Source organism: Ctenocephalides felis, unplaced genomic scaffold, assembly GCF_003426905.1.
Source record: "Ctenocephalides felis isolate EL2017-DRISC unplaced genomic scaffold, ASM342690v1 CF-g0.4_SCAFFOLD_00845, whole genome shotgun sequence".
NCBI lineage: Eukaryota > Metazoa > Arthropoda > Insecta > Siphonaptera > Pulicidae > Ctenocephalides > Ctenocephalides felis.
This window is the reverse complement of record NW_020536999.1, coordinates 14917780-14944826: the sequence shown is the minus strand read 5'-3', so window position 1 is coordinate 14944826 and position 27047 is coordinate 14917780. Positions and strand designations below refer to the sequence as shown.

Below are 27047 nucleotides of genomic sequence, written 5' to 3'. Positions count from 1 at the left end.
AATATTATCATTATATAACTGTGTAAAATGGTTGACACTAATAAATGTGTGCAACGCGAGTGTTACCTTATTACTAATAAAACATTATTCAAAACTGTTATATGATGTATTTATTTTCACTTAAATGCCATCTTGTACAGTAGCAAAAATTTTTACTTCAATCGCGTGTGAGCCTTTATTTCGCAAGAGTGTGAACGCGCACTCTTATTTTTATTTTTATTGTTTTTTGACTTTTACAGGTGACTAGAAATCCTAGATGCAGACGTGTCCGATCAGCAGAAACGAATGGTGTTCGAACCAGAAGAAAAGTCAGGGCGGTGGACAAAGCTGGTCACTACAATGTCACCATTCACCACGTGGCACATAAATCCCTCACTTTCATGAAAGATATTTTCAACACATTGGTAAGAAAAAATCAAGAACATATAATTATCCCCTTTATACCTTAACATTGATGTCATCCTTTATCCAGGTAGATGGTCAATGGCGTTACCCTTGACAGTATTCGCCCTGAGTTTTTTTCCTGTGCTGGACAGGATTTGCTCTTTTATGGTGGCTGGTGGCAGCGGCACATGGTGACCTAAATCTTGACGAGAATGGACACACGACTGGATGGAAAAAGTAGACCTTGTGTTGAAGGAACGACGAATTTTGCTGGGTTTTATTATTGAGTATAGAGACTCAGGTGAGGAACAGAAACTACTCGAAACGAAATGGAAAGTTATTCTAGAAAAAGTACAGAATTTTAAGGAATAAAAATTAGTGATATATAAGTCATAGTGATCTCAGCAAATATTGAAACTAGTTGGTATTAGTATTTCTGCCTTGAGGCAATTTACATGAACTATTCCCCATATATGTAAATGATCGACTTAATCAATAAATTTTAAATTAAATTTTAAGTGATTAATGTATTCGATTGGATTTATTACACATATTTGGAAACGAACGAACACTTAACTCGGAGTATTTTCTAAGAGCAATTTTCAAAAATCAACAATTTTCATAATTGAACCAGTTTCTGCAGGACTTAATGGTTTAGTATGTTCATTAAGACCAGTACTCTATCGTTAAAACAAGTAAATCGTCTAATTTTAATTTTAACAAATATCAAACAAAAACTACTTATTTTCTCAAACTTTGATGAATTTTCAAAATTAAATTACTTGTCGTAAGGCCGTAATATTCCAGTAAGTTCTATAAGACCACGAAATATATCGCCAAAAAAGTTCCATAAAAATTGACTCATATATTTTTTTAAACAGTTAATTATAAGAAAACGGCTCGGTAGATATTCATCTGGAACTAATCAGTATCATTCCCAACTAATATCTTTCCAACAGTTTTTGTTTTTTTTTAATCGACTCGGTAGTATGAAATGTGGACGAAAAGTTCAACTTTTTTTTCCAAATTACAAAGAAACGGCTCGGCTGCACAAAACTGAGAAAAGGTAATCCACATCAAAATACATCAATTAGCTTTCAAAATTTTGAAATTGATGAAAGTTCTAATTTTTACAAACGCCAAAAAAAACGATACTAATATTTGCAAACTTTGAAGAATTTTTAAAATTAAACGACTTGTCGTAGGGCCGTAATATTTTAGTATGATCTATAAGACTATGGTATCTACCGTCAAGAAAAAAATCATAAAAATCGTCGAATTTTTTTTTTAACCTTTTTTACAAGAAAACAACCCGGCCGATCTTTACCAAAAACTAATTAGATCGATTCCCAACCAATATCTTTCGAACAGTTTTTGAATTTTCAAAATCAATTCAGAATTGCGGGCTAGAACGTGGACGAAAATGTTTCCACTTTTCTGCGAATTGCAAAGAAACGGCTCGACCGATCGTCGCACAAAACTAAGAAACGCTAGTCCTAAGCGAAGTGCATCGATAGCTTTTAAATTTTTGAAATCGGACCAGCCATTTTTGAGAAAAACGTCGATTTACGGCAAAAAATTTGTTCACACACACAAACTTTTTGCAAATTTGGTCTCATTCAATTCAGAACGGCTTGTGACATCGGCAAAAAATAAAATTAGGGAGTCGGATTTTTTGATGAAAATACAAACTCCTCCTTCGGGAAGTTAAAAATAGTTTCGGACAAATTTTGAATATTTCTTGACTGAAATCTAATCAATTAACTGATAACAGCAATAATTATTGATAATTTATATTAAATTAAGTATTTATCGCTTAATGATGATAAAATATTTGCTTACTGCGGGAATGAAGATAATAAACTAGATGTAACTAGCATTTAGTCTTAAGAAAAATTTTGACACAAATGCACAAGCCAATTCAGGTTTTAGGACAAAAATATCAAAAATGACTCGAAATAACTTTTACAAAAAATGTGTTCACGCACATACACACACATATACTTTTTGCAAATTTGGTCTCATTGGATTCAGAATAGCTTGAAATGTCGAGAAAACATAAAATTAGCAAATCAGATTTTTTGATAAAAATAACCTCTTCTTCGGGCTGTTAAAAAGTTTGCAAATATTCACATGACTATTATTTTTTTTAAAGATTTTTTTTCTGAAAAGGTATCAATCGGTTACGGTCTCCGTTACCCAAACGAAGAATGTCCAGAAGCAATATTTCTACTGGTGATGCAGGTGGTTGCTGGAATTGGAATCCAAGGCGCAATGGTTGGAATTATTTACGCAAAAATGATCAGGCCCTCTAAACGACTGACGGAAGTCATTTTTAGCAAAATAGCTGTGGTAAATGACTGATTTGACTAGAATATTTATACCTTTATAATGAATTTTCCTATTAGATTTGTCTATTTGATAATTATGTCTTTTGATGACGTTTAATATTTTTTTTACTATTTATAGATTTGCCAAAGGGATGGTCACCTTTGTCTGATGTTTCGCGTTTGTGATCCTAGGTACACTCATATAATTTGTTCTGATATCAAAGCATATTTATTGGAAAACAAGTTGACACCAGAAGGTAAATTCGTGATAGATAAAGATAGGTATCATCAATTATTATTAATAGCTTTTTCAATTTGTTTTTTTTATTCTTATAGGTGAAAGATTGAAATCTTATCAATCACCACTTCGACTGGAATCTGATGGTCATCTCTTGTTATTGTGGCCAGTTGCAGTGGTCCATGTGATAGATGAAGACAGTCCTTTTTATGATCTGTCGGCGAAAGATTTGCTCGAGAAAAAGTAAGTTACTATAATAATATATTGCATCCATATTTAATTCCTCTTTCTCTTAAAAAACGAGTGCAATAAGAGTAAATGGTACTGGATCACCCCAAGAACTTTGAAAATGTGACAAATAAAAATATATTTGTCTTTCAATCATTATCCCGAATATTTTTTTATTATTGTATTAGGATAATTTATTATATATTTTCAATAACCAGGTTTGAAGTAATCGTAACCTTTTCTGGAAGTTCAAGTGCCACAGGGCAATTGACACAGTCCCGAACATCCTATCTGCCAAGAGAAATTTTGTGGGGACATCGATTCCAAAACTTATTAAGGTAATAAAAGACTTTATTCAAAATTAATAAAGCACAATACTGATTAGGTTCAGTTAAAGGATGACCAAAAACTTAAAAAAAAAATTAGAACGTTGAAACTCTATCTATAAAGGTTTGACGAAGGACTCCAATGTTATGTAGCTGATTGCGAACTCCTCAACAGGACTTATGCTTTTGATACACCACTTTGTAGTGCAAAACGCTTAGATGAAGTTATGCAAGAAGTAAACGATTTTGAAGCACATTATAAATCACAGGAGTACGTCGATGTAGAACATTCAAATTCACAGGTAATTTTATCCACCAAAAACTATATTCCCAAAGTTCAACTTCTCCTATGTCTTGTTCCAGGATATAAGCAATAATACTGACAACACGGGAGGATTTTCACCTTTGGATCCTTTGATGGAAGACGAAGTTGAAGAAAATATATTCGATTATTTTGAAAATAGTATTGTAGATATAGAGAGAAGAAATTCTTCAGATTCTTATAGCTCTGATGAATTTATTATAGGTCATACCAGATATAAAGATGGTTTGAAACATACTATTGTATGATGTACAATGATCGAATTTAAATGTTATTTATTTCAAGTAAGAACTGTGTACAAAAAATTATTTATTTAAGCTATAGATTGTTTTTTCCATGTGACTAATTGAATTTCGTTAAGTAATAAAAGCAAAATTAATAAATATGGTGTTTGTTTGGTCTACCACAAGCCCAGCTTCTTTATCATCACAGGCAGCTTGATATCAGGAAGTATAAATACTAATTTTCATTTTAGAATGTTGATCTAAGTGTGTTTTTGAGTTAGAAATACATTTGATTGTATTGCTACAATATTACGACTTTACGATAAATATGACTCACAAAAATAAAGGACAACCACTGAGTTGCCTTCTAATCATAATTTCTTTCAATATGACGACTTCGCTCAAAAATCAATCTTTTTACCAAAAACCAACACCAATCTAAAACTGCAATTTTGAAAATATTTGATTGTAATGTAAACGTAAAATTTCATAAATCAAATTTTACCAGAAAAATTTTCTTATCATCTATCAAACTCTTCTTATTGACCCTAATAATACCACGTGTGCAGACACCCTAATAAAATCAGAGACCCCCTAGCGACAAATTCTGGTATTTAAATGTCAACAAGACGTTTGACGTTTCTGACAATCATATGTTACCTAACCTATTATAACCTCAATGTTTACTTTTATGCAATATATATAGATTATAATTTAAATAACATACAAAAGAAATGAGACCGGCAAATAATCAGGCTGCTCAAGAGGAAAATAATCCCTGTTTAAAAGTAGGAATAAAAAAAAATAATATTTTAAACAAAAATATATAACGGAATTTATCTTTCAGGAACATAATTTATCATTGAAATGTTTGAATGATAATAATTACAAACACGATGCCTGTGAAGCTCATTTTGAAAATTACAAGCAGTGTAAAGCATTTTGGGTTAGAACTTTGAATATTACACAAATTAGTATAATAGAACATAACTCGATTGCTTTGAAGCTTCATATTATTTATATTTAATCCTTCTTGCAATATTTTTTCAAATATTCGTTATTCAAAAAATAATTTATCTATAAATTTGATCAACAATTGAGCATGAAAATTCTTATAAATATTTAATTTGCTTTGGCTCTTAATTTCTTTGAGAAATTCTTTCCTTACAATTTAATTATACTCATAAAATAATAAAAATTTGGCTAAAGACTGAGATAAGCTAACAACATATAATTTAATAATCTTTTCCTTGCAGAATAAAATAAAATCAGAGCGAAGAAGGCAAGGTATACGTCCGACATTACCACCTTTACATATGAGGGAACAAATAAAGCAAGAATATTTTTCGCAATTTAAATGAATACAATGAATCTTGTTATAAAAGCAATAGTGTATCTCATATAATTTTTATAATCATTTAATTCAATATGAATAAAATCTTAAATTGAAAAATATTTAATGTGAATTGCAAAATTTAATATTGCTCACATATGCATATTTATATTGATAACATGAAATAATAAAAATAAAAAAAAACGATATTATGCAATAAATGATAATCAAGTTTTACTACTCACACTTTGAAAAAAAATTGAAAAAAATAATATTCTGGTATAATATAATCTTCGTCACTGCTGCTTCGTTTTATTATCCATCTCCAAAAATTAACTGCATATTTCTTGTGCCATTTAAAAGCTATCATAAGCAGGTGATTCGTATCAGCTTTGATCCAAGGGATTTACCAATGTCTACAAAAGCAGAAACGTATCTGCTGTTAAATTATTTATATATTTATTTAATTTAAAATATTTTAGTTTTTTCTATTAAATATTTAGGCAAAAATATTGGAGCTTATAATGTAAAATATAGCATTGAAATGGTTTTAATATTTAACCCCAACCTCATTTGGTGCCAAAAATTAAATCTGCATCAGGTGCTCCTTTCTGATGCTTGAATCGTCCAATGCCTTTAGCTCTATCTCTATTTGAATTATGATGTGTTGTTGTATTTTGTCTAGAATTAGCAGCTAACATTTCTTGGTAGTCTTCTTCTTCAAGTCGTTCAGTGATATTAAGTGTTAGTCTAAAATTATTTTCATAGCATATTAATCAAATACTTTGGTTATTTTTATAATTCAAGATTTATTACCGTTTAACGCGTTCCTTCTCTTCTTTTATTTCTTGTTCCTTTGATTTTAAATTAATGGCGAGTTGTGAATCTACGGGGGCACTGAAGCTTTTATATTGCTGTTTTGTGCCTTTTCGAAGCATTAAAACAAACGGCACTTCTTTACTTGTTTCGTTTGAACCCACATCCTGCAGAAAACCACAAAAATTAAATAAAACCATAATAAATAATTATAAAAATTCATTAAGGTTTAGATTTTCGCCGCACATTTATGCGATTTAAATCAGAATCTTGGCCAAGCAACTTTGTACTAATATAAATTTAATATTGCTTGATATTCACCTGTATTTGATCATAATTCTTCTTATTATTCCTTGCTATCATCGGTACAACAATATCATCACGTCGCATCTTAGCAGTATCTTTAAGCCTTTCCTGGCAATTTTCTGCCATCATCTTATCCAAAGCCTGCAAGTAAACAAAATAATAATTTTAGCAATTGAATTTATTATTATTATTTGAATTTTGATGTCCAAATGTTACTTGTTGGAAGAGTTGATCTTCTTCAGTATCTCTTGGAGTAGTATTTAATAATTTAACCTTAACATCTTCAGTGCTACTAATGCCTTCTTGTTCAGAAAATTCTTCAGTTAATTCTTCATCATCATTATTTCTGAAAAATAGCATATTTTTTATAATAGATGTTTTACCAAAATGTGTCTATGATTATTATAATAACGTACTTCAAGTCCATCTCTGAATCTTCATGAGAATTCACTACATCTCCATCAGTTTCATCAACTTCTTCCCCTTCTGTTTCTTCTTCAATAGTATTCAATGAATCGGTGACATCATTCTCATTTGACTCTTCACCTAAATTTGGATATAACATCTTTTTCAGATTATCTATAGCCTCCTGACATTCCTCAAAAGAGTTATAAATTGTAATTTTTCTTCCAATTGATTGCAAACTATCCTTATACTCATGATCAAAAAGCAAAGGGTATTTTTCTGTCTCCCAAATTGGATCATTTTTCTTAAACCAATAATAGTTCTGGAAGAAAATCAAAAAGTAATCCATGCGCTTTCTACTGAGTGAGCTTGTGAAATATTGGGCACAAGTTTCGAGTAATACACATGCTAGTTTTAATCGAAACAAACTTGCAGGTGGATCAACTTCAGAAACAATATTATAACTCATGGTGACTCCTAAGGAAATGATGGCATAAAGTGTTTTTAGAATGTCTGCTGATTCTATGAGACGATAGTTATAAAGTTCTCCAAGATATTTAGCCATAGCTATTCTGCGCTGAGCAAATTTTGGTGTATAGTTTTCCAAACTATTCCTGATATCTTCAAAAACTCCATCAACTACTTTATAAACAGCTTTTTCTTGATGTGAACTCAATCCGGCAAGTAAATCTGCTAAGCATCGAATTAAGTGATATCGAACATTGTAAGCATTAGTTAGACATTTAATAGCATAGTTTGCAATGTTTTTATCATTCCAATCAATTTTCCGGAGTAACTTGAGAATTTTATCAATATTCATTTTGCACAAGTCTTGATAAATCAAGTTCCGTATATATTGATGGATGGGCAGTCGTACTTTTTGAATTACATTGGTTGAATCTGGTGGTCTCACCAAATAATAGACACTTTCTATTTGAGCGACATGCCTAGAGTCTAAAACAGATACTGTTTTTATTCTCATTATTTGTTCTAAATAAATTAAAGTTCTTTGTCTGCTCTCCATGTGATTATACAAATATTTTCCACAGACCTCTAAAAATGCACAAGCCATTTCAATATGATGATGTTGAAAGTCTAATAACAAAATCTTTAAACAAAATAGAGCTTCCATTTTAGAATACAACTGAAATTTAACTAGTTCTCCAATATATCTAACTACTTTTATTTTAGATTCTATATTTATTTGATCCTTTTTACGAACATGGTATTTAAAGTCTTGTTTTAACATTTGAGCCAAGTCATTGCCCACATCTGCATTTACTAAACTAACGGTTGCAGCCAAACGTGCATAAAATGGTAGTAAATCAAGTCTGGTTCTAGAAACACCAAACAAATTTTTAGCTAATTTTTTGCGACCGTGTTTAGTATTTAAGTTAAGCAGAAAATCAATTGCAGCACTATCAATCATTTCTTTGTTGACACAATTACATAAGTTAGATAAGAATGCTTCTAGCATTTGTTTCGTATTTGATGGTGTGTTTTCCTCAATTTCTGTTTCAATTGTTTCTGTAATTTGAGTATCTTCATTTAATAAAAGATCAGGATTATCAGAATCTAATACCTCTGGAGATATTGTTGATATGTCTTCAGATTTCTTAAATAGAAAGGAAATATCTCGATTAATTTAATCTTATACTGTATTAGCATTTCTGGACTAAATAAAAACTATTACAAAATATTCTTACCTCCTTGGCACAATAATTTGGTAAATATTGTCTAAGATCTGGTAGATCTTCATAGAATGCCTTTGTTTCATCGTCTTCCCAGGGATCCATAGGTGAAGTTACTGCTTCCACTATACCTAAAGATTGTAAATAAATCGTAGATTAATAATTATATATATATATATATATATATATATATAATATATATATACTCTGTTGGGTACCTTCCATAACTCCACCTTCACTTTCTGGTACTATTTTCTCAACGGGTAATTCTGGCATTGGCAAATCTAACAACTCTGAAAATTGACCTGTAGCTGCAAGTAATTTTTCATATGAAGCCTAAAAATGCAAATAGTATAATAAACAGTATTTGATATAAGATTATTCATATATGCACTATAGAAAAAATACTTGTAATGCATCTGTTTTATCTTTTCTGTCTGCACTGAGTTCTCCCTTAGTTTGCAAAGTTCGTCTATTTGCTCTCTCTAGTGCTTGAAGATTAATATGTTCTGTTGTAAGATGCTTGGTAATGGAAGTATAATATTCTCTTAAAATAGTTCTAACATTATTCTGTTTTTCTGGTGGCAAAATGTTCGGTTTTGGTACTTCCATATTATATTTCTATAAAGAAAAAAAAAACTATCTATATAACTATAATCAAACATCATTAATATGAAATATTATTATTAATCAATATATATTTATTTATTTATCCCAGTAAACTTACTTCTGCTAATTGTCTTATTTTTGTTGGAACAAGACCTGCGTAATCCTCTCCGCAATGTTTACAGAAGGATAATATTGTAGCAATGTTATTATGCTCTTCCTTATCATTATTGATTAAAGTAGTCAAAACAGTTCCCAATAAAGGTAAGCAATTTTTATTCGTAAAAATTCCAGCGTTTATAAGCTCTGCATAAAGTCTTATATCAACTCTTAATTTACTAGGATTTGTTACTTTCTCATTTGGTTTTATGGTTAAATTCTTTTGCCAATTTTCAAAGAAACTTTGTGAAAATTCTGGATAATTCTGATGTAAAGTGCTACATAATTTAATAATAGCTGGAATATCAGTCATTTTGAGTTTTGCTTCCACAAGAGCTGCAGCGACTTCTGATATGTATTTTGTCAAATTTAATCCTGATAAATCTTTTAATAATGAATCTAATTGGTTTGCACTAAAGGTTTTTAATTTTTTGACAAATGTGGTATTTTTCTTTAAACTAGAATCCAGTTTTGAAAAATGAGAATCAGGAAGAACTTCGCAATTTAAGTTACCATTACGAATATCTATTTTATTCTGCAGTCGAATTTTCGTTTCTTCGATGTAATTTTTTAGAATTTCTAGATCATCAGTTTTTTCCTCAACTTCCATAGGAGTTGTTTCATCCTGTTTTAATTCCATTTTTGATCATATGATATTTTAAATAAATGTGAGAACTAGCTGTGCGATAAATAATATATTTTGTTTTACATTATTCAATAAATTCTTTGTTTCGTTCTTGATATCTTTGATAACTTTATGTTGACGTTTAACAACCTAACCTAACTTTATTGAATAAATACGTTTGACACTTGTTGACAATTGAAAACATGTTCTAAAGTATTTGACACTTGACATGACAGCTTTTACGCGCTTCATTTGAATTGTTTGTAATTTTCCAAAAACATACCCGTCCGGCCTCCGGGTGGAAAAATCCTTAACTGAATTCCAGTAGCTTTTCAAATACAATACATTTGCAAAATGCACGCCCGAACAGGGACTTGAACCCTGGACCCTTGGATTAAAAGTCCAATGCTCTACCGACTGAGCTATCCGGGCTCTGAACAGAGTCTCCGGAGCCTGAAAGATCCTACACTGCTTTCCAGTAGCTTTTCAAACACAATACATGATCCCTTAATAATATGCAAAGGGTTTGTTATAGCATGATTATAGTCATTAAAGCTATTAAAAATATATTAACCTACAATACAATACTTATTCATTTTTTATTTAAGTTTAAGGGGGTTGTTCGGTTTTTATTTTTTTTTTCGATTTTGAGATTTTTTGATATTATGAAACCCTTAGAATTATTTTAAAAAAAATCATCTCAATATCTATTTTTTTGACGAAGTGATAGATATTTATATCTCTATATGTATGATCCTCTGAAACCGTTTTTTTCATCGCTCCGCGAGCTATTGTATGCCAGCTGCTCCCTTTTTCATTATAATACGTCATGCACATGACCTTTTTAATATGCCAGCATCTTTGAACACCATGGTGTATTAGTACATTAAATTAAATGGTGTATTCCGTACATTAAATTAAATGGTGTATTTTGTACATTATATTAAAAACTTTAAATACGTTTTTCTCAAATTGACTTTTTTCAATGCGGTGCCACAAATTAAAAAAAAAAACTACAAGTCGGATGGACTTGCATTTTTTTTAATTTGTTCAGCACTGCAATACCTAATGTCCCCTTACATCAAACAACTAAATGTAATTTTTGTTTAAAAAAACCGCATGCCTCTATGATAAATACATTTCGAGAAAAACAAAAACAAATACCTTGCATTTTTTGTAACAAAAAAAGAACAACCCCCTTAAAAGTACATTGTCGTACAAAAACAAACTACATTTTGAAACTTTATATAAGGCAGTAATGTATTAATTTTATAAGTACCTTAATTGTATGTAAACATCAAAAACAAAAATTTTATGTTCAGAAGGTACTTTTTCTATTAAACTTTGCTTATAGTTTGCTTAATCCATTCTAAGTAGGAAAAAACACCAGTAAAAACATCCGGTAAGCCCACGGCACAAGGATATCCGAAGGATACCACACCTGCTAATTTGTTATTAATCACAAGAGGCCCTCCAGAATCGCCCTAATAAAAACAATATAGTCTTAATGAGGAAATTTTAATTCAGTTATATTTTACTTACCATACAGGTACCAGTTCCGCCTAATGTTTGGGTGCATATTTGAGTTTTGAATATTTTATTGAAATATAGCCAGCTCATTTCGCAATCCAAGTTGCTAATCGTAACGGTTTTCAACACCTGAATAAATACATAAATAGAAAACCAAAAACAAGATTTGCAAGATGCTAATAAATGTTATAATTACCTGCAAATCGTTTGGTGAATCCGGATCATTAACTTTCTTGAGGCCCCATCCTGTCACCTTTGCAATTTCATCATCCTGAACTTCAGTTTCGAAAAGTCTGATAGCTTTGACAGGGTGTAATAAAAATTTATCGTTAAATTTGAATTCATCCTTGATTTTTATAAGAGCTAAATCGTGCTCCATGGTTTTAGGGTCAAAATCCTGCTCTACAACTTGATCAACTTCGTAGACATATCCGCCTTCGTTTAATTTGTTAGTTCCAACCACAATAGTAAATGTAGAACTGTAGAAAGTAATAAAGTATAATGGAATTATAATTATTGGTCTGATCAAAGTATTGGTTTTCAGAATTTATATATTTTGTTCAATTTACACGTTTTGGAAGCAATGCGCAGCACTAATGACCCATTTTTCATTTAAAATAGCTCCTCCACAAAAATGTGAATTGTTTTCATCCCGAAAAGAAACTTGATAAGATGCAGAATATTTACCAGCTGGTTTACCTCCGACAATTCTTTCTGCTGAAAAAGCCACTGAAAAAAATAATATATTTTAAATTACTGATACTTATAACAGATTCTATAAAGTCCACATTTGTGTGTAAAACTTTTACAAAAAAAATCTTACAAAAGCAAAATTGTAATTTACATGTAGGTACTCGAAGAAACTTTTGGAAATAGAATTTGAAAATGGTATACCTATAAAAAATTAATTACCTGTTAAATGTAGTAATAAAAAACTCGCTAAAAACACTGCACAAAAAATCTTCCCAATAAAATTCATGGTGTGACCAAAAAATCAATTCAATCACATGTAATCAATAAATTACAAATCTTGACTTTGATTCAAAGGTGTACTGCGTGTAATTATTGAAGTTATATATAAATACAAATGTTATCTTTAAAAGTCATATGAAACACATTGAAGTAATCTCGTATTAATATTGCAATAAAACTCTTGATTTTGTATGATCTTTACTTCCAAATGATGGATTAGATTTTTAGAGATATCCAAATTTTGGGTTAAATTTTTAGAGAATAAACTTTGCATAATAAATATAACTAGTGGTGTATGGCATCGTGCCTGAAAGCAAATAGCTGGAACTTCCCGTACCGTAATGAAATATTCGAGAAATTTTAAACGTTTTCAAATATATTATTACAAATACTGTAACTTTCATTATTTTTGCTATCTTATTGTTATATCTGAGCAAATCAAATGTAAATCATAAATCAATTTATCTCCAGAACATTAACAATCGTCATTTCATTTCGAATACAATTTCAAAAAAAAAGTTGCTTAATTTACACCAAATTGAAAAAGTGCTCCCGTATGGTCACAGTCTAATTTGCAAATAATTTTGTGCGACATTTTCACTTATACTGTGCTTAGCTTGGCGGCATTTTCACATTTTTCAATAGTTTTCACAAAATTGGAAAAGTGCACCAGTTTATAAACAGTCTAAACGCACTTGGGTAAACATTTGTACGAGAGTGGCGCTTACTGTTTTTAGCCTGGGTAATTTTTTGAATTTTTAATCCAAAATTACAAAAATATTTTATGGAGAATAAAAAAAGATGTGATAATTTTTTATCCTCAAAAGCAATTATTTCTTCAATACAAGCAGAAAGTTTTTTAGATCATTCAAATCGGACGCTTAGTTCACTCAAAAACTGCCATTTTTGCACATTTAGCTCTGTATCTCCAAAACGGTTGGACCTGCCTTTGCCAAAAACTAATCACCTCTTCTCCCAATCATTATTAATTGAATGTTTTTTAGATCATTCAAATCAGATACTCCGTTCTCTCAAAAACTCGATTTGTATTTTCTGCACTCTTTGCTCCGTATCTCCGTAACGGCTGGACCTGCCTTTGACAAAAACTAATCACCTCTTCTCCCAATCAATAGAAATCGAATGTTTTGTAAACCATTCAAATAGGTTGATCCGTGCGCCCGAAAACGTGGACAAAAATATGCAAACATACAAAACGCACACACACATCCATTTTTTCTGAGGTATGCCTTCAAAATGTTCAGAAACCTTCAAAACATCGAGAAATGCAAAAATTCTCATTTTCGATTTTCGGCCCATTGCTATAACTACTCTACGGGAAGTTAAAAACACAAATTATTTTAATTTACTTAAAGTTATATTTCTGTAAAATCTAGCAAATTCTACAAAAAAATCAAATCCAAAAATGAATCATATCTGCAAGTGAGTATCAAGTATCTGATAACTTTGGTAAAGTTCAAAATCTAATTAATCTAATCAATCAACTATCGATTAGGAAATTTGAAGTACATTTTATATTCTGGAAATTTCAAGTAGTTTGATAAGGGCATCTCAAAATGTGCATTTTGATATAAAAGATGATGCAGATTCGGGAAATGCAATTGTGTTACTGAATCGTCACCATGAAGACCGCAGTAATTTTCTCAGCACTCGTTGCCTTGTCTGCAGGTAATTGTAATACAAACCCATCTGATGATAATAATTTTTTTTTGAAAATATCTAATTGGTATATTTTTTATTTTTTAGCTATTCCTCACTCCAACAGAGTCGTTGGAGGACTGGAAGCTGCAGAGGGTTCTGCACCTTATCAAGTATCCTTGCAAGTTGGCAACTTCCACTTCTGTGGTGGTTCAATTCTGAACGAATATTGGGTTTTGACTGCTGCTCACTGTTTGGGGTAAAAAGACCTTCATTTAATTTTGTAATCTATAATTTTCGGCGACCATCCACCATAACTTTAACAAATTTACTCCCCTCTAGTTATGACTTCGACGTGGTAGTTGGAACAAACAAACTTGATCAACCAGGTGAAAGATACCTCGTAGAACAAACTTTTGTTCACCAATTCGACCAGGAATCTTTAAGACACGATCTTGCTTTGGTGAAAGTGTCCAGCCCTATCGAATTCAATGATTATGTTCAACCAATTCCATTGGGCGAAACTTATGTTGGAGGCGGTGAAGTTGCTCGTCTTACTGGATGGGGAAGACTTGGAGCTAACTTGAATGGACCAAATGAACTCCAAGTAAGATAATAATAAAAAAATATAATAATCAGGAAAATTTGACATTAGAGCCTAAATATTTATATAATACTAGATGACCCGACAGACGTTGTCCTGTACCCATGCCTACAATTTTTTAATATAATATACTAATATTTACCGTTTACCTAAAAATAATAATTATTGTTTCATAAATTACTCTTCACGCCAAAATGCATATACATTTATAATATGAGCGATTTTAAATGTAGAACTGCTTTAAATAAAATGATGAGTCTCAATTCCCACACTATATGGAAAATTGAAGTCTTTTAAGAAGTATAACATAACCATTGGATTAATTTAATTTATTTTTTTATTATTTGAGAAATCCAAAATTGCATCGTAAACTTCTCCTAATGGATATCGTGAGGGCCGAATTTTATGAATTCATCTTTACTTTTTCATTTATTATTATAAAGTGAAATTTTTACAAATTTTAAAAATATTGTGGAAAGCTTAGTAAAAGATGCAAAGAAATTATATATTGAAAAAAAAACTATATTGAAAATTTAATACCCGAATCTTGTTGGCGCCCCCTAAGGCGTGCGCTCGTATGTTTCGCATGCATCGCATTAAAGCTAAGACCGGGCCTGATTAATACTTAATTTCATATTTTAAGTGAATTAATTTATCATATCCTGTTCATATGTGTATCATTCAATCTGCCATACATATACTATATTTTATATTATTTTAATTTCTGGCACATATCAGCTGCTTTTTAGCAAAATAATAACGTAGACATTTCATTTTTCTTATTCATAATCATAAATTTATTATACATATTCTAACATTGTCTAGGTTCATAAGTAAATTGAAATTTTTGGCAGATGATAGTTTTCATATGTTTTCAATGCAAACAATGACATCCCGTTTTTTGCATATTTTTCCATTTATTTCTACAAAATTGCTCATACATCCTAGAAAATTTCCTTAACAAACTTCAGAAAGATTTATCAAAATCCGTATAATAGTTTAGGAGGAGTATACAGTGAGTGCTTGTAATTTAATATGAACTTTATATAATAGCAATAAAGCTCAAATTGATTCTTAGTTAGAAAACGTTTGTATGAGAAAAAGAAAAGGGTTGTTTTTAATGTTTTCCCGACAATTATTCAATTTTTTCTCGCCGTAAGAGCCATCCTTGGACTTCAACAAATATTTTAAAAAAAGAATTGGCCAAATCGGTCCAGGCGTTGTTGAGTTATGCGCTTACCAACACATTTTGCGATTCATTTTTATATATAAGATATAAATTATAACAATTTTGTTCTTATGTTACTAGGAACTTAACACTGTCACATTAAGCCACCAGCAATGTGTAAGACAACAAATTTATCCAGTATACGACAGCCAACTTTGCACATTTGTTGGCAGTGGACGAGGCGCCTGCAACGTAAGCAATTTTTTTATTTTTTCCGTTTTAATAAGTCCTCATATTAATGAAAAATCTATTTTTTTTATGATTTTTTTAGGGTGACTCTGGTGGTCCATTGGTCGTCAATGGAGAACTTCACGGAGTCGTCTCCTGGGGAATCCCCTGCGCCGTTGGATTACCCGATGTCTTCACAAGAGTTTCACACTACGCTGACTGGATTAGAGAGACCATGGAAAATAACTAATTTTTAATGGCATATTATTGTATTGTCTGTGATGAAAATTAATAAAAACGTGATAGAATAATTTTATTTGTTTGCAATTTTAGAAGTAAAACTATTTGTTTTTCAGGGTTTCAATATAAAATACTTTTTATGTTGTACGCAAATTGGTATAAAATACTATTCCAATACTATTTGGAAATTCACTTGTTAGTTAAACACAAAAAGTCTTATGAAAAAAATTAAACAAAGGCCATTTAAGAGCAGATCTATGACAAAAAATTCATGTATGCTAAAATGTTCAGAAACCTTTAATACGTGAAGATATGTAAGAATTTTCATTTTCGATTTTCAGTCCATTACTATAACTTATCCTACGGGAAAAATAGTTAAAATTTTTTAGTATTTTAAATATGCTAATTTCGATATCAAATAATCTTATATATAAAAATGGAGCTCTCTTTCAAATGTCCGAATAAAACTCGAAAACGGCTGAATCGATTTGGCCAGTCTTAGTCTTGAAAAATTCGTGCCAATCCAGAGAATGTCCAAAAGGTGAGAAATTATTTCAAATCCGCGTAGAAACTTTACATTTATAATTTGAAAATTTTTGTAGAAGCGTAATTTAAATAGAACAATGGACGGTGGCAATTTCGTGAAATGTCAAACGCTTTTGACAGATGATGTTCAATTACGTTTAATAGGATGTTTTACGCGAATATTATTTATTTGTGATAAATTTGTAGTAAGTAGTTTTGTTTGTAGTTTTATTTATATACAAAAACGTTAGTAAACGGGCCCCAAGTGTTACTAGAGACTCAAAATATAAACTTTTTCGATATGTTAATATGAAAATGCATTTTTGGCATATTTTCTCTCAAACACGGTGCTCTGAAAGATCTTATTTGTATAATTATATGCTCATTGGTATTTATAAAACATTTTCTAGGTTGTTATATTATTTTTATTTATGTTATTTAAATTCAGAACCTAAATTTGGTATCGATCAAATGGACCTTTTGTCGAATAACATTTTTCCAGTTATAATTTTCCAGAATTTATCGCAGAATAGATAGTAATATATGATGGTCCGGGGTTAAAAAAGCCAACCACCGATTTGTCAAAAATCAGTGAAGTTAAGCATTGTTTAACAACAATATTTGAAAGTACAGGAAAAAAGATTTATAGCCAGCTACAAGCTTGATTTGAAAACGGTAATCTTTGAAATGGGGGAGATAAACGGTAATCTTTGAGAATCCATAATAAAAGTATTTTCTTCCGTTGGTAGTTTTTAAGCATTAGTTAAAAATGTAATTATTTTGTAAAATACCTTTAAAACTATAATAAGGCTTTAAATCTTTTTGCCACCTGCCCGTTTCAAGTTTGCCGGGTATATATATATATATATATATATATATATATATATATATATATATATTATGTTAAATGTTAAATATGAACAATACAACACTCCGGATTTTAACACACACTTTATTCGGTTATAGAACATATAGGAGTTCTGATGCTGTTCAAACAATAAAAAAAAATTATCCGGAATTCGGATTATCCGGACTTTCGATTATCCGGAATTCGGATTACCCGGAATTCGGATTATCCGGAATTCCCGGAATTCGGATTATCCGGAATTCGGATTATCCGGAATTCCGATTATCCGGAATTCCGATTATCCGGAATTCCGATTATCCGGAATTCCGATTATCCGGAATTCCGATTATCCGGAATTCCGATTATCCGGAATTCCGATTATCCGGAATTCCGATTATCCGGAATTCCGATTATCCGGAATTCCGATTATCCGGAATTCCGATTATCCGGAATTCCGATTATCCGGAATTCGGATTATCCGGAATTCGGATTATCCGGAATTCGGATTATCCGGAATTCGGATTATCCGGAATTCGGATTATCCGGAATTCGGATTATCCGGAATTCGGATTATCCGGAATTCGGATTATCCGGAATTCGGATTATCCGGAATTCGGATTATCCGGAATTCGGATTATCCGGAATTCGGATTATCCGGAATTCGGATTATCCGGAATTCGGATTATCCGGAATTCGGATTATCCGGAATTCGGATTATCCGGAATTCGGATTATCCGGAATTCGGATTATCCGGAATTCGGATTATCCGGAATTCGATTATCCGGAATTCCGATTATCCGGAATTCGATTATCCGGAATTCGGATTATCCGGAATTCGATTATCCGGAATTCGATTATCCGGAATTCGGATTATCCGGAATTCGGATTATCCGGAATTCCGATTATCCGGAATTCCGATTATCCGGAATTCGGATTATCCGGAATTCCGGAATTCGGATTATCCGGAATTCCGATTATCCGGAATTCGATTATCCGGAATTCGGATTATCCGGAATTCGGATTATCCGGAATTCGGATTATCCGGAATTCGATTATCCGGAATTCCGATTATCCGGAATTCCGATTATCCGGAATTCCGATTATCCGGAATTCGATTATCCGGAATTCCGATTATCCGGAATTCCGATTATCCGGAATTCGATTATCCGGAATTCCGATTATCCGGAATTCGGATTATCCGGAATTCGGATTATCCGGAATTCGGATTATCCGGAATTTGGATTATCCGGAATTCCGATTATCCGGAATTTCGATTATCCGGAATTCCGATTATCCGGAATTCGGATTATCCGGAATTCGGATTATCCGGAATTCGGATTATCCGGAATTCGGATTATCCGGAATTCGGATTATCCGGAATTCCGATTATCCGGAATTCCGATTATCCGGAATTCCGATTATCCGGAATTCGATTATCCGGAATTCGGATTATCCGGAATTCCGATTATCCGGAATTCCGATTATCCGGAATTCGATTATCCGGAATTCGGATTATCCGGAATTCGATTATCCGGAATTCGGATTATCCGGAATTCGGATTATCCGGAATTCGGATTATCCGGAATTCGATTATCCGGAATTCGGATTATCCGGAATTCGGATTATCCGGAATTCGGATTATCCGGAATTCGGATTATCCGGAATTCCGATTATCCGGAATTCCGATTATCCGGAATTCCGATTATCCGGAATTCGGATTATCCGGAATTCGGATTATCCGGAATTCGGATTATCCGGAATTCGGATTATCCGGAATTCGGATTATCCGGAATTCGGATTATCCGGAATTCGGATTATCCGGAATTCGGATTATCCGGAATTCGGATTATCCGGAATTCGATTATCCGGAATTCGGATTATCCGGAATTCCGATTATCCGGAATTCGATTATCCGGAATTCGGATTATCCGGAATTCGATTATCCGGAATTCCGATTATCCGGAATTCCGATTATCCGGAATTCCGATTATCCGGAATTCCGATTATCCGGAATTCCGATTATCCGGAATTCCGATTATCCGGAATTCCGATTATCCGGAATTCCGATTATCCGGAATTCCGATTATCCGGAATTCCGATTATCCGGAATTCGGATTATCCGGAATTCGGATTATCCGGAATTCGGATTATCCGGAATTCGGATTATCCGGAATTCGGATTATCCGGAATTCCGATTATCCGGAATTCGATTATCCGGAATTCGATTATCCGGAATTCGATTATCCGGAATTCGGATTATCCGGAATTCGGATTATCCGGAATTCGGATTATCCGGAATTCCGATTATCCGGAATTCGGATTATCCGGAATTCGGATTATCCGGAATTCGGATTATCCGGAATTCGGATTATCCGGAATTCCGATTATCCGGAATTCCGATTATCCGGAATTCGGATTATCCGGAATTCGGATTATCCGGAATTCGGATTATCCGGAATTCGGATTATCCGGAATTCGGATTATCCGGAATTCCGATTATCCGGAATTCCGATTATCCGGAATTCCGATTATCCGGAATTCCGATTATCCGGAATTCCGATTATCCGGAATTCCGATTATCCGGAATTCGGATTATCCGGAATTCGGATTATCCGGAATTCGGATTATCCGGAATTCGGATTATCCGGAATTCGGATTATCCGGAATTCGGATTATCCGGAATTCGGATTATCCGGAATTCGATTATCCGGAATTCCGATTATCCGGAATTCGGATTATCCGGAATTCGGATTATCCGGAATTCGGATTATCCGGAATTCCGATTATCCGGAATTCCGATTATCCGGAATTCCGATTATCCGGAATTCCGATTATCCGGAATTCCGATTATCCGGAATTCGGATTATCCGGAATTCGGATTATCCGGAATTCGGATTATCCGGAATTCGGATTATCCGGAATTCGGATTATCCGGAATTCGGATTATCCGAATTCCGATTATCCGGAATTCGGATTATCCGGAATTATCCGGAATTCGGATTATCCGGAATTCGGATTATCCGGAATTCGGATTATCCGGAATTCGGATTATCCGGAATTCGGATTATCCGGAATTCGGATTATCCGGAATTCGGATTATCCGGAATTCGGATTATCCGGAATTCGGATTATCCGGAATTCCGGATTATCCGGAATTCGGATTATCCGGAATTCCGATTATCCGGAATTCCGATTATCCGGAATTCCGATTATCCGGAATTCCGATTATCCGGAATTCGGATTATCCGGAATTCCGATTATCCGGAATTCCGATTATCCGGAATTCCGATTATCCGGAATTCCGATTATCCGGAATTCCGATTATCCGGAATTCGGATTATCCGGAATTCGGATTATCCGGAATTCGGATTATCCGGAATTCGGATTATCCGGAATTCGGATTATCCGGAATTCGGATTATCCGGAATTCGGATTATCCGGAATTCGGATTATCCGGAATTCGGATTATCCGGAATTCGATTATCCGGAATTCGGATTATCCGGAATTCGGATTATTCCGGAATTCGATTATCCGGAATTCCGATTATCCGGAATTCGATTATCCGGAATTCCGATTATCCGGAATTCCGATTATCCGGAATTCCGATTATCCGGAATTCGGATTATCCGGAATTCGGATTATCCGGAATTCGGATTATCCGGAATTCGGATTATCCGGAATTCGGATTATCCGGAATTCGGATTATCCGGAATTCGGATTATCCGGAATTCGGATTATCCGGGATTATCCGGAATTCGATTATCCGGAATTCGGATTATCCGGAATTCGATTATCCGGAATTCCGATTATCCGGAATTCGGATTATCCGGAATTCGATTATCCGGAATTCCGATTATCCGGAATTCGGATTATCCGGAATTCCGATTATCCGGAATTCGATTATCCGGAATTCCGATTATCCGGAATTCGGATTATCCGGAATTCGGATTATCCGGAATTCGGATTATCCGGAATTCGGATTATCCGGAATTCGGATTATCCGGAATTCCGATTATCCGGAATTCCGATTATCCGGAATTCGGATTATCCGAATTCGGATTATCCGGAATTCGGATTATCCCGGAATTCCGATTATCCGGAATTCGGATTATCCGGAATTCGGATTTATCGGAATTCCGATTATCCGGAATTCGGATTATCCGGAATTCCGATTATCCGGAATTCGATTATCCGGAATTCGGATTATCCGGAATTCGGATTATCCGGAATTCGGATTATCCGGAATTCGGATTATCCGGAATTCGATTATCCGGAATTCCGATTATCCGGAATTCCGATTATCCGGAATTCCGATTATCCGGAATTCGGATTATCCGGAATTCCGATTATCCGGAATTCGGATTATCCGGAATTCGGATTATCCGGAATTCCGATTATCCGGAATTCCGATTATCCGGAATTCCGATTATCCGGAATTCGATTATCCGGAATTCCGATTATCCGGAATTCGGATTATCCGGAATTCGGATTATCCGGAATTCCGATTATCCGGAATTCGGATTATCCGGAATTCGGATTATCCGGAATTCGGATTATCCGGAATTCGGATTATCCGGAATTCGGATTATCCGGAATTCGGATTATCCGGAATTCGGATTATCCGGAATTCGGATTATCCGGAATTCGGATTATCCGGAATTCCGATTATCCGGAATTCCGATTATCCGGAATTCCGATTATCCGGAATTCCGATTATCCGGAATTCCGATTATCCGGAATTCGATTATCCGGAATTCGATTATCCGGAATTCGATTATCCGGAATTCCGATTATCCGGAATTTCGATTATCCGGAATTCCGATTATCCGGAATTCGGATTATCCGGAATTCCGATTATCCGGAATTCCGATTATCCGGAATTCCGATTATCCGGAATTCCGATTATCCGGAATTATCCGGAATTCGGATTATCCGGAATTATCCGGAATTCGGATTATCCGGAATTCGGATTATCCGGAATTCGGATTATCCGGAATTCCGATTATCCGGAATTCGGATTATCCGGAATTCGGATTATCCGGAATTCGGATTATCCGGAATTCGGATTATCCGGAATTCGGATTATCCGGAATTCGGATTATCCGGAATTCGGATTATCCGGAATTCGGATTATCCGGAATTCGGATTATCCGGAATTCGGATTATCCGGAATTCGATTATCCGGAATTCCGATTATCCGGAATTCCGATTATCCGGAATTCCGATTATCCGGAATTCCGATTATCCGGAATTCGGATTATCCGGAATTCCGATTATCCGGAATTCCGATTATCCGGAATTCGGATTATCCGGAATTCGGATTATCCGGAATTCCGATTATCCGGAATTCCGATTATCCGGAATTCCGATTATCCGGAATTCCGATTATCCGGAATTCGGAATTCCGATTATCCGGAATTCGGATTATCCGGAATTCGGATTATACGGAATTCGGATTATCCGGAATTCCGATTATCCGGAATTCCGATTATCCGGAATTCCGATTATCCGGAATTCCGATTATCCGGAATTCCGATTATCCGGAATTCCGATTATCCGGAATTCCGATTATCCGGAATTCCGATTATCCGGATTATCCGGAATTCGGATTATCCGGAATTCGGATTATCCGGAATTCGGATTATCCGGAATTCCGATTATCCGGAATTCGGATTATCCGGAATTCGGATTATCCGGAATTCGGATTATCCGGAATTCGGATTATCCGGAATTCGGATTATCCGGAATTCGGATTATCCGGAATTCGGATTATCCGGAATTCGGATTATCCGGAATTCGGATTATCCGGAATTCCGATTATCCGGAATCCGATTATCCGGATTCCGATTATCCGGAATTCCGATTATCCGGAATTCCGATTATCCGGAATTCCGATTATCCGGAATTCGATTATCCGGAATTCGGATTATCCGGAATTCGGATTATCCGGAATTCGGATTATCCGGAATTCGGATTATCCGGAATTCCGATTATCCGGAATTCCGATTATCCGGAATTCGGATTATCCGGAATTCGGATTATCCGGAATTCGGATTATCCGGAATTCGATTATCCGGAATTCGGATTATCCGGAATTCGATTATCCGGAATTCGGATTATCCGGAATTCGGATTATCCGGAATTCGGATTATCCGGAATTCGGATTATCCGGAATTCGGATTATCCGGAATTCCGATTATCCGGAATTCCGATTATCCGGAATTCCGATTATCCGGAATTCCGATTATCCGGAATTCCGATTATCCGGAATTCCGATTATCCGGAATTCCGATTATCCGGAATTCCGATTATCCGGAATTCGGATTATCCGGAATTCCGATTATCCGGAATTCGGATTATCCGGAATTCGGATTATCCGGAATTCGGATTATCCGGAATTCGGATTTCCGGAATTCGGATTATCCGGAATTCGGATTATCCGGAATTCGGATTATCCGGAATTCGGATTATCCGGAATTCGGATTATCCGGAATTCCGATTATCCGGAATTCCGATTATCCGGAATTCGATTATCCGGAATTCCGATTATCCGGAATTCCGATTATCCGGAATTCCGATTATCCGGAATTCCGATTATCCGGAATTCGATTATCCGGAATTCCGATTATCGGAATTCGATTATCCGGAATTTCGATTATCCGGAATTCCGATTATCCGGAATTCGGATTATCCGGAATTCCGATTATCCGGAATTCCGTATCCGGAATTCGGATTATCCGGAATCGGATTATCCGGAATTCGGATTATCCGGAATTCGGATTATCCGGAATTCGGATTATCCGGAATTCGGATTATCCGGAATTCGGATTATCCGGAATTCGGATTATCCGGAATTCGGATTATCCGGAATTTCGATTATCCGGAATTCCGATTATCCGGAATTCCGATTATCCGGAATTCGATTATCCGGAATTATTATCCGGAATTCCGATTATCCGGAATTCGGATTATCCGGAATTCGGATTATCCGGAATTCGGATTATCCGGAATTCGGATTATCCGGAATTCGGATTATCCGGAATTCGATTATCCGGAATTCCGATTATCCGGAATTCCGATTATCCGGAATTCGGATTATCCGGAATTCGGATTATCCGGATTCGGATTATCCGGAATTCGGATTATCCGGAATTCCGATTATCCGGAATTCGATTATCCGGAATTCCGATTATCCGGATTCGGATTATCCGGAATTCGGATTATCCGGAATTCGGATTATCCGGAATTCGATTATCCGGAATTCGGATTATCCGGAATTCCGATTATCCGGAATTCCGATTATCCGGAATTCGGATTATCCGGAATTCGGATTATCCGGAATTCGGATTATCCGGAATTCGGATTATCCGGAATTCGGATTATCCGGAATTCGGATTATCCGGAATTCGGATTATCCGGAATTCCGATTATCCGGAATTCCGATTATCCGGAATTCCGATTATCCGGAATTCCGATTATCCGGAATTCGGATTATCCGGAATTCCGATTATCCGGAATTCGGATTATCCGGAATTCGGATTATCCGGAATTCGGATTATCCGGAATTCCGATTATCCGGAATTCCGATTATCCGGAATTCCGATTATCCGGAATTCCGATTATCCGGAATTCCGATTATCCGGAATTCGGATTATCCGGAATTCGGATTATCCGGAATTCGGATTATCCGGAATTCCGATTATCCGGAATTCGGATTATCCGGAATTCGGATTATCCGGAATTCGGATTATCCGGAAGAATTCGGATTATCCGGAATTCGGATTATCCGGAATTCGGATTATCCGGAATTCGGATTATCCGGAATTCCGATTATCCGGAATTCCGATTATCCGGAATTCCGATTATCCGGAATTCCGATTATCCGGAATTCCGATTATCGGAATTCCGATTATCCGGAATTCCGATTATCCGGAATTCCGATTATCCGGAATTCCGATTATCCGAATTTCGATTATCCGGAATTCCGATTATCCGGAATTCGGATTATCCGGAATCCGATTATCCGGAATTCGATTATCCGGAATTCGGATTATCCGGAATTCGGATTATCCGGAATTCGGATTATCCGGAATTCGGATTATCCGGAATTCGGATTATCCGGAATTCGGATTATCCGGAATTCGGATTATCCGGAATTCGGATTATCCGGAATTCGATTATCCGGAATTCGGATTATCCGGAATTCGGATTATCCGGAATTCGGATTATCCGGAATTTCGATTATCCGGAATTCCGATTATCCGGAATTCCGATTATCCGGAATTCGGATTATCCGGAATTCCGATTATCCGGAATTCGATTATCCGGAATTCGGATTATCCGGAATTCGGATTATCCGGAATTGGATTATCCGGAATTCCGATTATCCGGAATTCCGATTATCCGGAATTCCGATTATCCGGAATTCGGATTATCCGGACTTCGGATTATCCGGACTTCGGATTATCCGGACTTCGGATTATCCGGATTCGGATATCCGGACTTCGGATTATCCGGACTTCGTGTTATCCGGACTTTGGATTATCCGGACTCGGATTATCCGGAACCCATGGGGTTTATTGTTTTTATAATACTTCATGTATATAGCATTCAAACAACACATCCTTATACACTTAAAGTATTAATATTTTGATTCTCTAGAAATTGTCTAGAGAATATACCTTATTTAGCAAAACAACGTGCCGGGTCAGCTAGTATTCTGATTAAAAATTGTGCTATGAATAACATTAATACAACTTTTTTTTTCGATAATACTCATTTTTATATTCCTTTTAAAATAATCTAAACAATTTCTTTTATAATTAAATCTTACATTATCGAAGAAGAAATTTCCATTTGATTCACTTTGTTGAACTTTGACCAGGAACAAAAAAAATATTTCTATGATAAAATTTCATTTCAAATGAGAGTTATATGGGATTTACCTATTTGTTAGATAAATAAGTGGAACTTATCTCAATTATTATCGTTAAATTAAATATTAAAATGAATTAAATGCGCTATCAGTTTAAGTGTAGAAACTGCAGTGAAGTCATGAAGGTACTGATCGTTTTAGCAGTCATTGAATTCGCTTCCCACATCAGGTACAAAGAAATTAATTTTATAAATATTCCTTAAACTTTATTATCAACTACAAAATAGACATAAAATTGTATCCTATGATTGAACCAATTTACATATTTTTTCCCCAGCGTCTTCAATCGGCGGAGAAATCGTGGGTGGTGAAAATGCTAAAGAAAAATCGGTGCCCTATCAAGTTTCA

The 27047-nt window shown here is 34.4% G+C and overlaps 5 protein-coding genes, 1 non-coding gene and 1 pseudogene across 6 annotated transcripts in view; 4 read left to right on the top strand and 3 right to left on the bottom strand.

Moving 5' to 3' along the window:
• Positions 1-27: 27 nt before the first annotated feature.
• Positions 28-4076, top strand: LOC113378745 (annotated as a pseudogene).
• A 616-nt stretch (positions 4077-4692) lies between these two features.
• LOC113364061 (coiled-coil-helix-coiled-coil-helix domain-containing protein 7-like) lies at positions 4693-5442 on the top strand. Its single transcript, XM_026606519.1, has 3 exons — positions 4693-4840; positions 4900-4998; positions 5309-5442. Exons 1-3 carry the CDS (start codon positions 4787-4789, stop codon positions 5411-5413), a joined length of 258 nt encoding a protein of 85 aa, XP_026462304.1. The 5' UTR covers positions 4693-4786; the 3' UTR covers positions 5414-5442.
• Positions 5443-5659: 217 nt separating this feature from the next.
• Positions 5660-10052, bottom strand: LOC113375015 (regulator of nonsense transcripts 2-like). The gene is made up of 10 exons (XM_026614972.1): positions 9331-10052; positions 9012-9224; positions 8822-8939; positions 8619-8734; positions 6924-8527; positions 6724-6853; positions 6523-6648; positions 6202-6368; positions 5954-6135; positions 5660-5801 (listed from the first exon to the last, which is right to left on the bottom strand). Exons 1-9 carry the CDS (start codon positions 10006-10008, stop codon positions 5955-5957), a joined length of 3333 nt encoding a protein of 1110 aa, XP_026470757.1. The 5' UTR covers positions 10009-10052; the 3' UTR covers positions 5660-5801; position 5954.
• A 300-nt stretch (positions 10053-10352) lies between these two features.
• Trnak-uuu lies at positions 10353-10425 on the bottom strand. The gene has a single exon. It is a non-coding gene; the product is annotated as a tRNA-Lys (tRNA).
• A 905-nt stretch (positions 10426-11330) lies between these two features.
• LOC113378737 (chymotrypsin-1-like) lies at positions 11331-12502 on the bottom strand. Its single transcript, XM_026619316.1, has 5 exons — positions 12436-12502; positions 12093-12252; positions 11720-12002; positions 11536-11652; positions 11331-11477 (listed from the first exon to the last, which is right to left on the bottom strand). The coding sequence occupies exons 1-5, from the start codon at positions 12500-12502 to the stop codon at positions 11331-11333; spliced, it is 774 nt and encodes a 257-aa protein (XP_026475101.1).
• Positions 12503-14127: 1625 nt separating this feature from the next.
• Positions 14128-16462, top strand: LOC113375711 (chymotrypsin-1-like). Its single transcript, XM_026615657.1, has 5 exons — positions 14128-14181; positions 14260-14410; positions 14494-14758; positions 16065-16175; positions 16255-16462. The coding sequence occupies exons 1-5, from the start codon at positions 14136-14138 to the stop codon at positions 16399-16401; spliced, it is 720 nt and encodes a 239-aa protein (XP_026471442.1). The 5' UTR covers positions 14128-14135; the 3' UTR covers positions 16402-16462.
• Positions 16463-26818: 10356 nt separating this feature from the next.
• LOC113378732 (inward rectifier potassium channel 2-like) overlaps positions 26819-27047 on the top strand; it is a 5488-nt gene continuing 5259 nt past the window's right edge. Inside the window, exon 1 of the mRNA XM_026619303.1 lies at positions 26819-26824. Within this exon, the coding sequence (XP_026475088.1) occupies positions 26819-26824 (6 nt within the window). The remainder of the gene's footprint in view (positions 26825-27047) is intronic.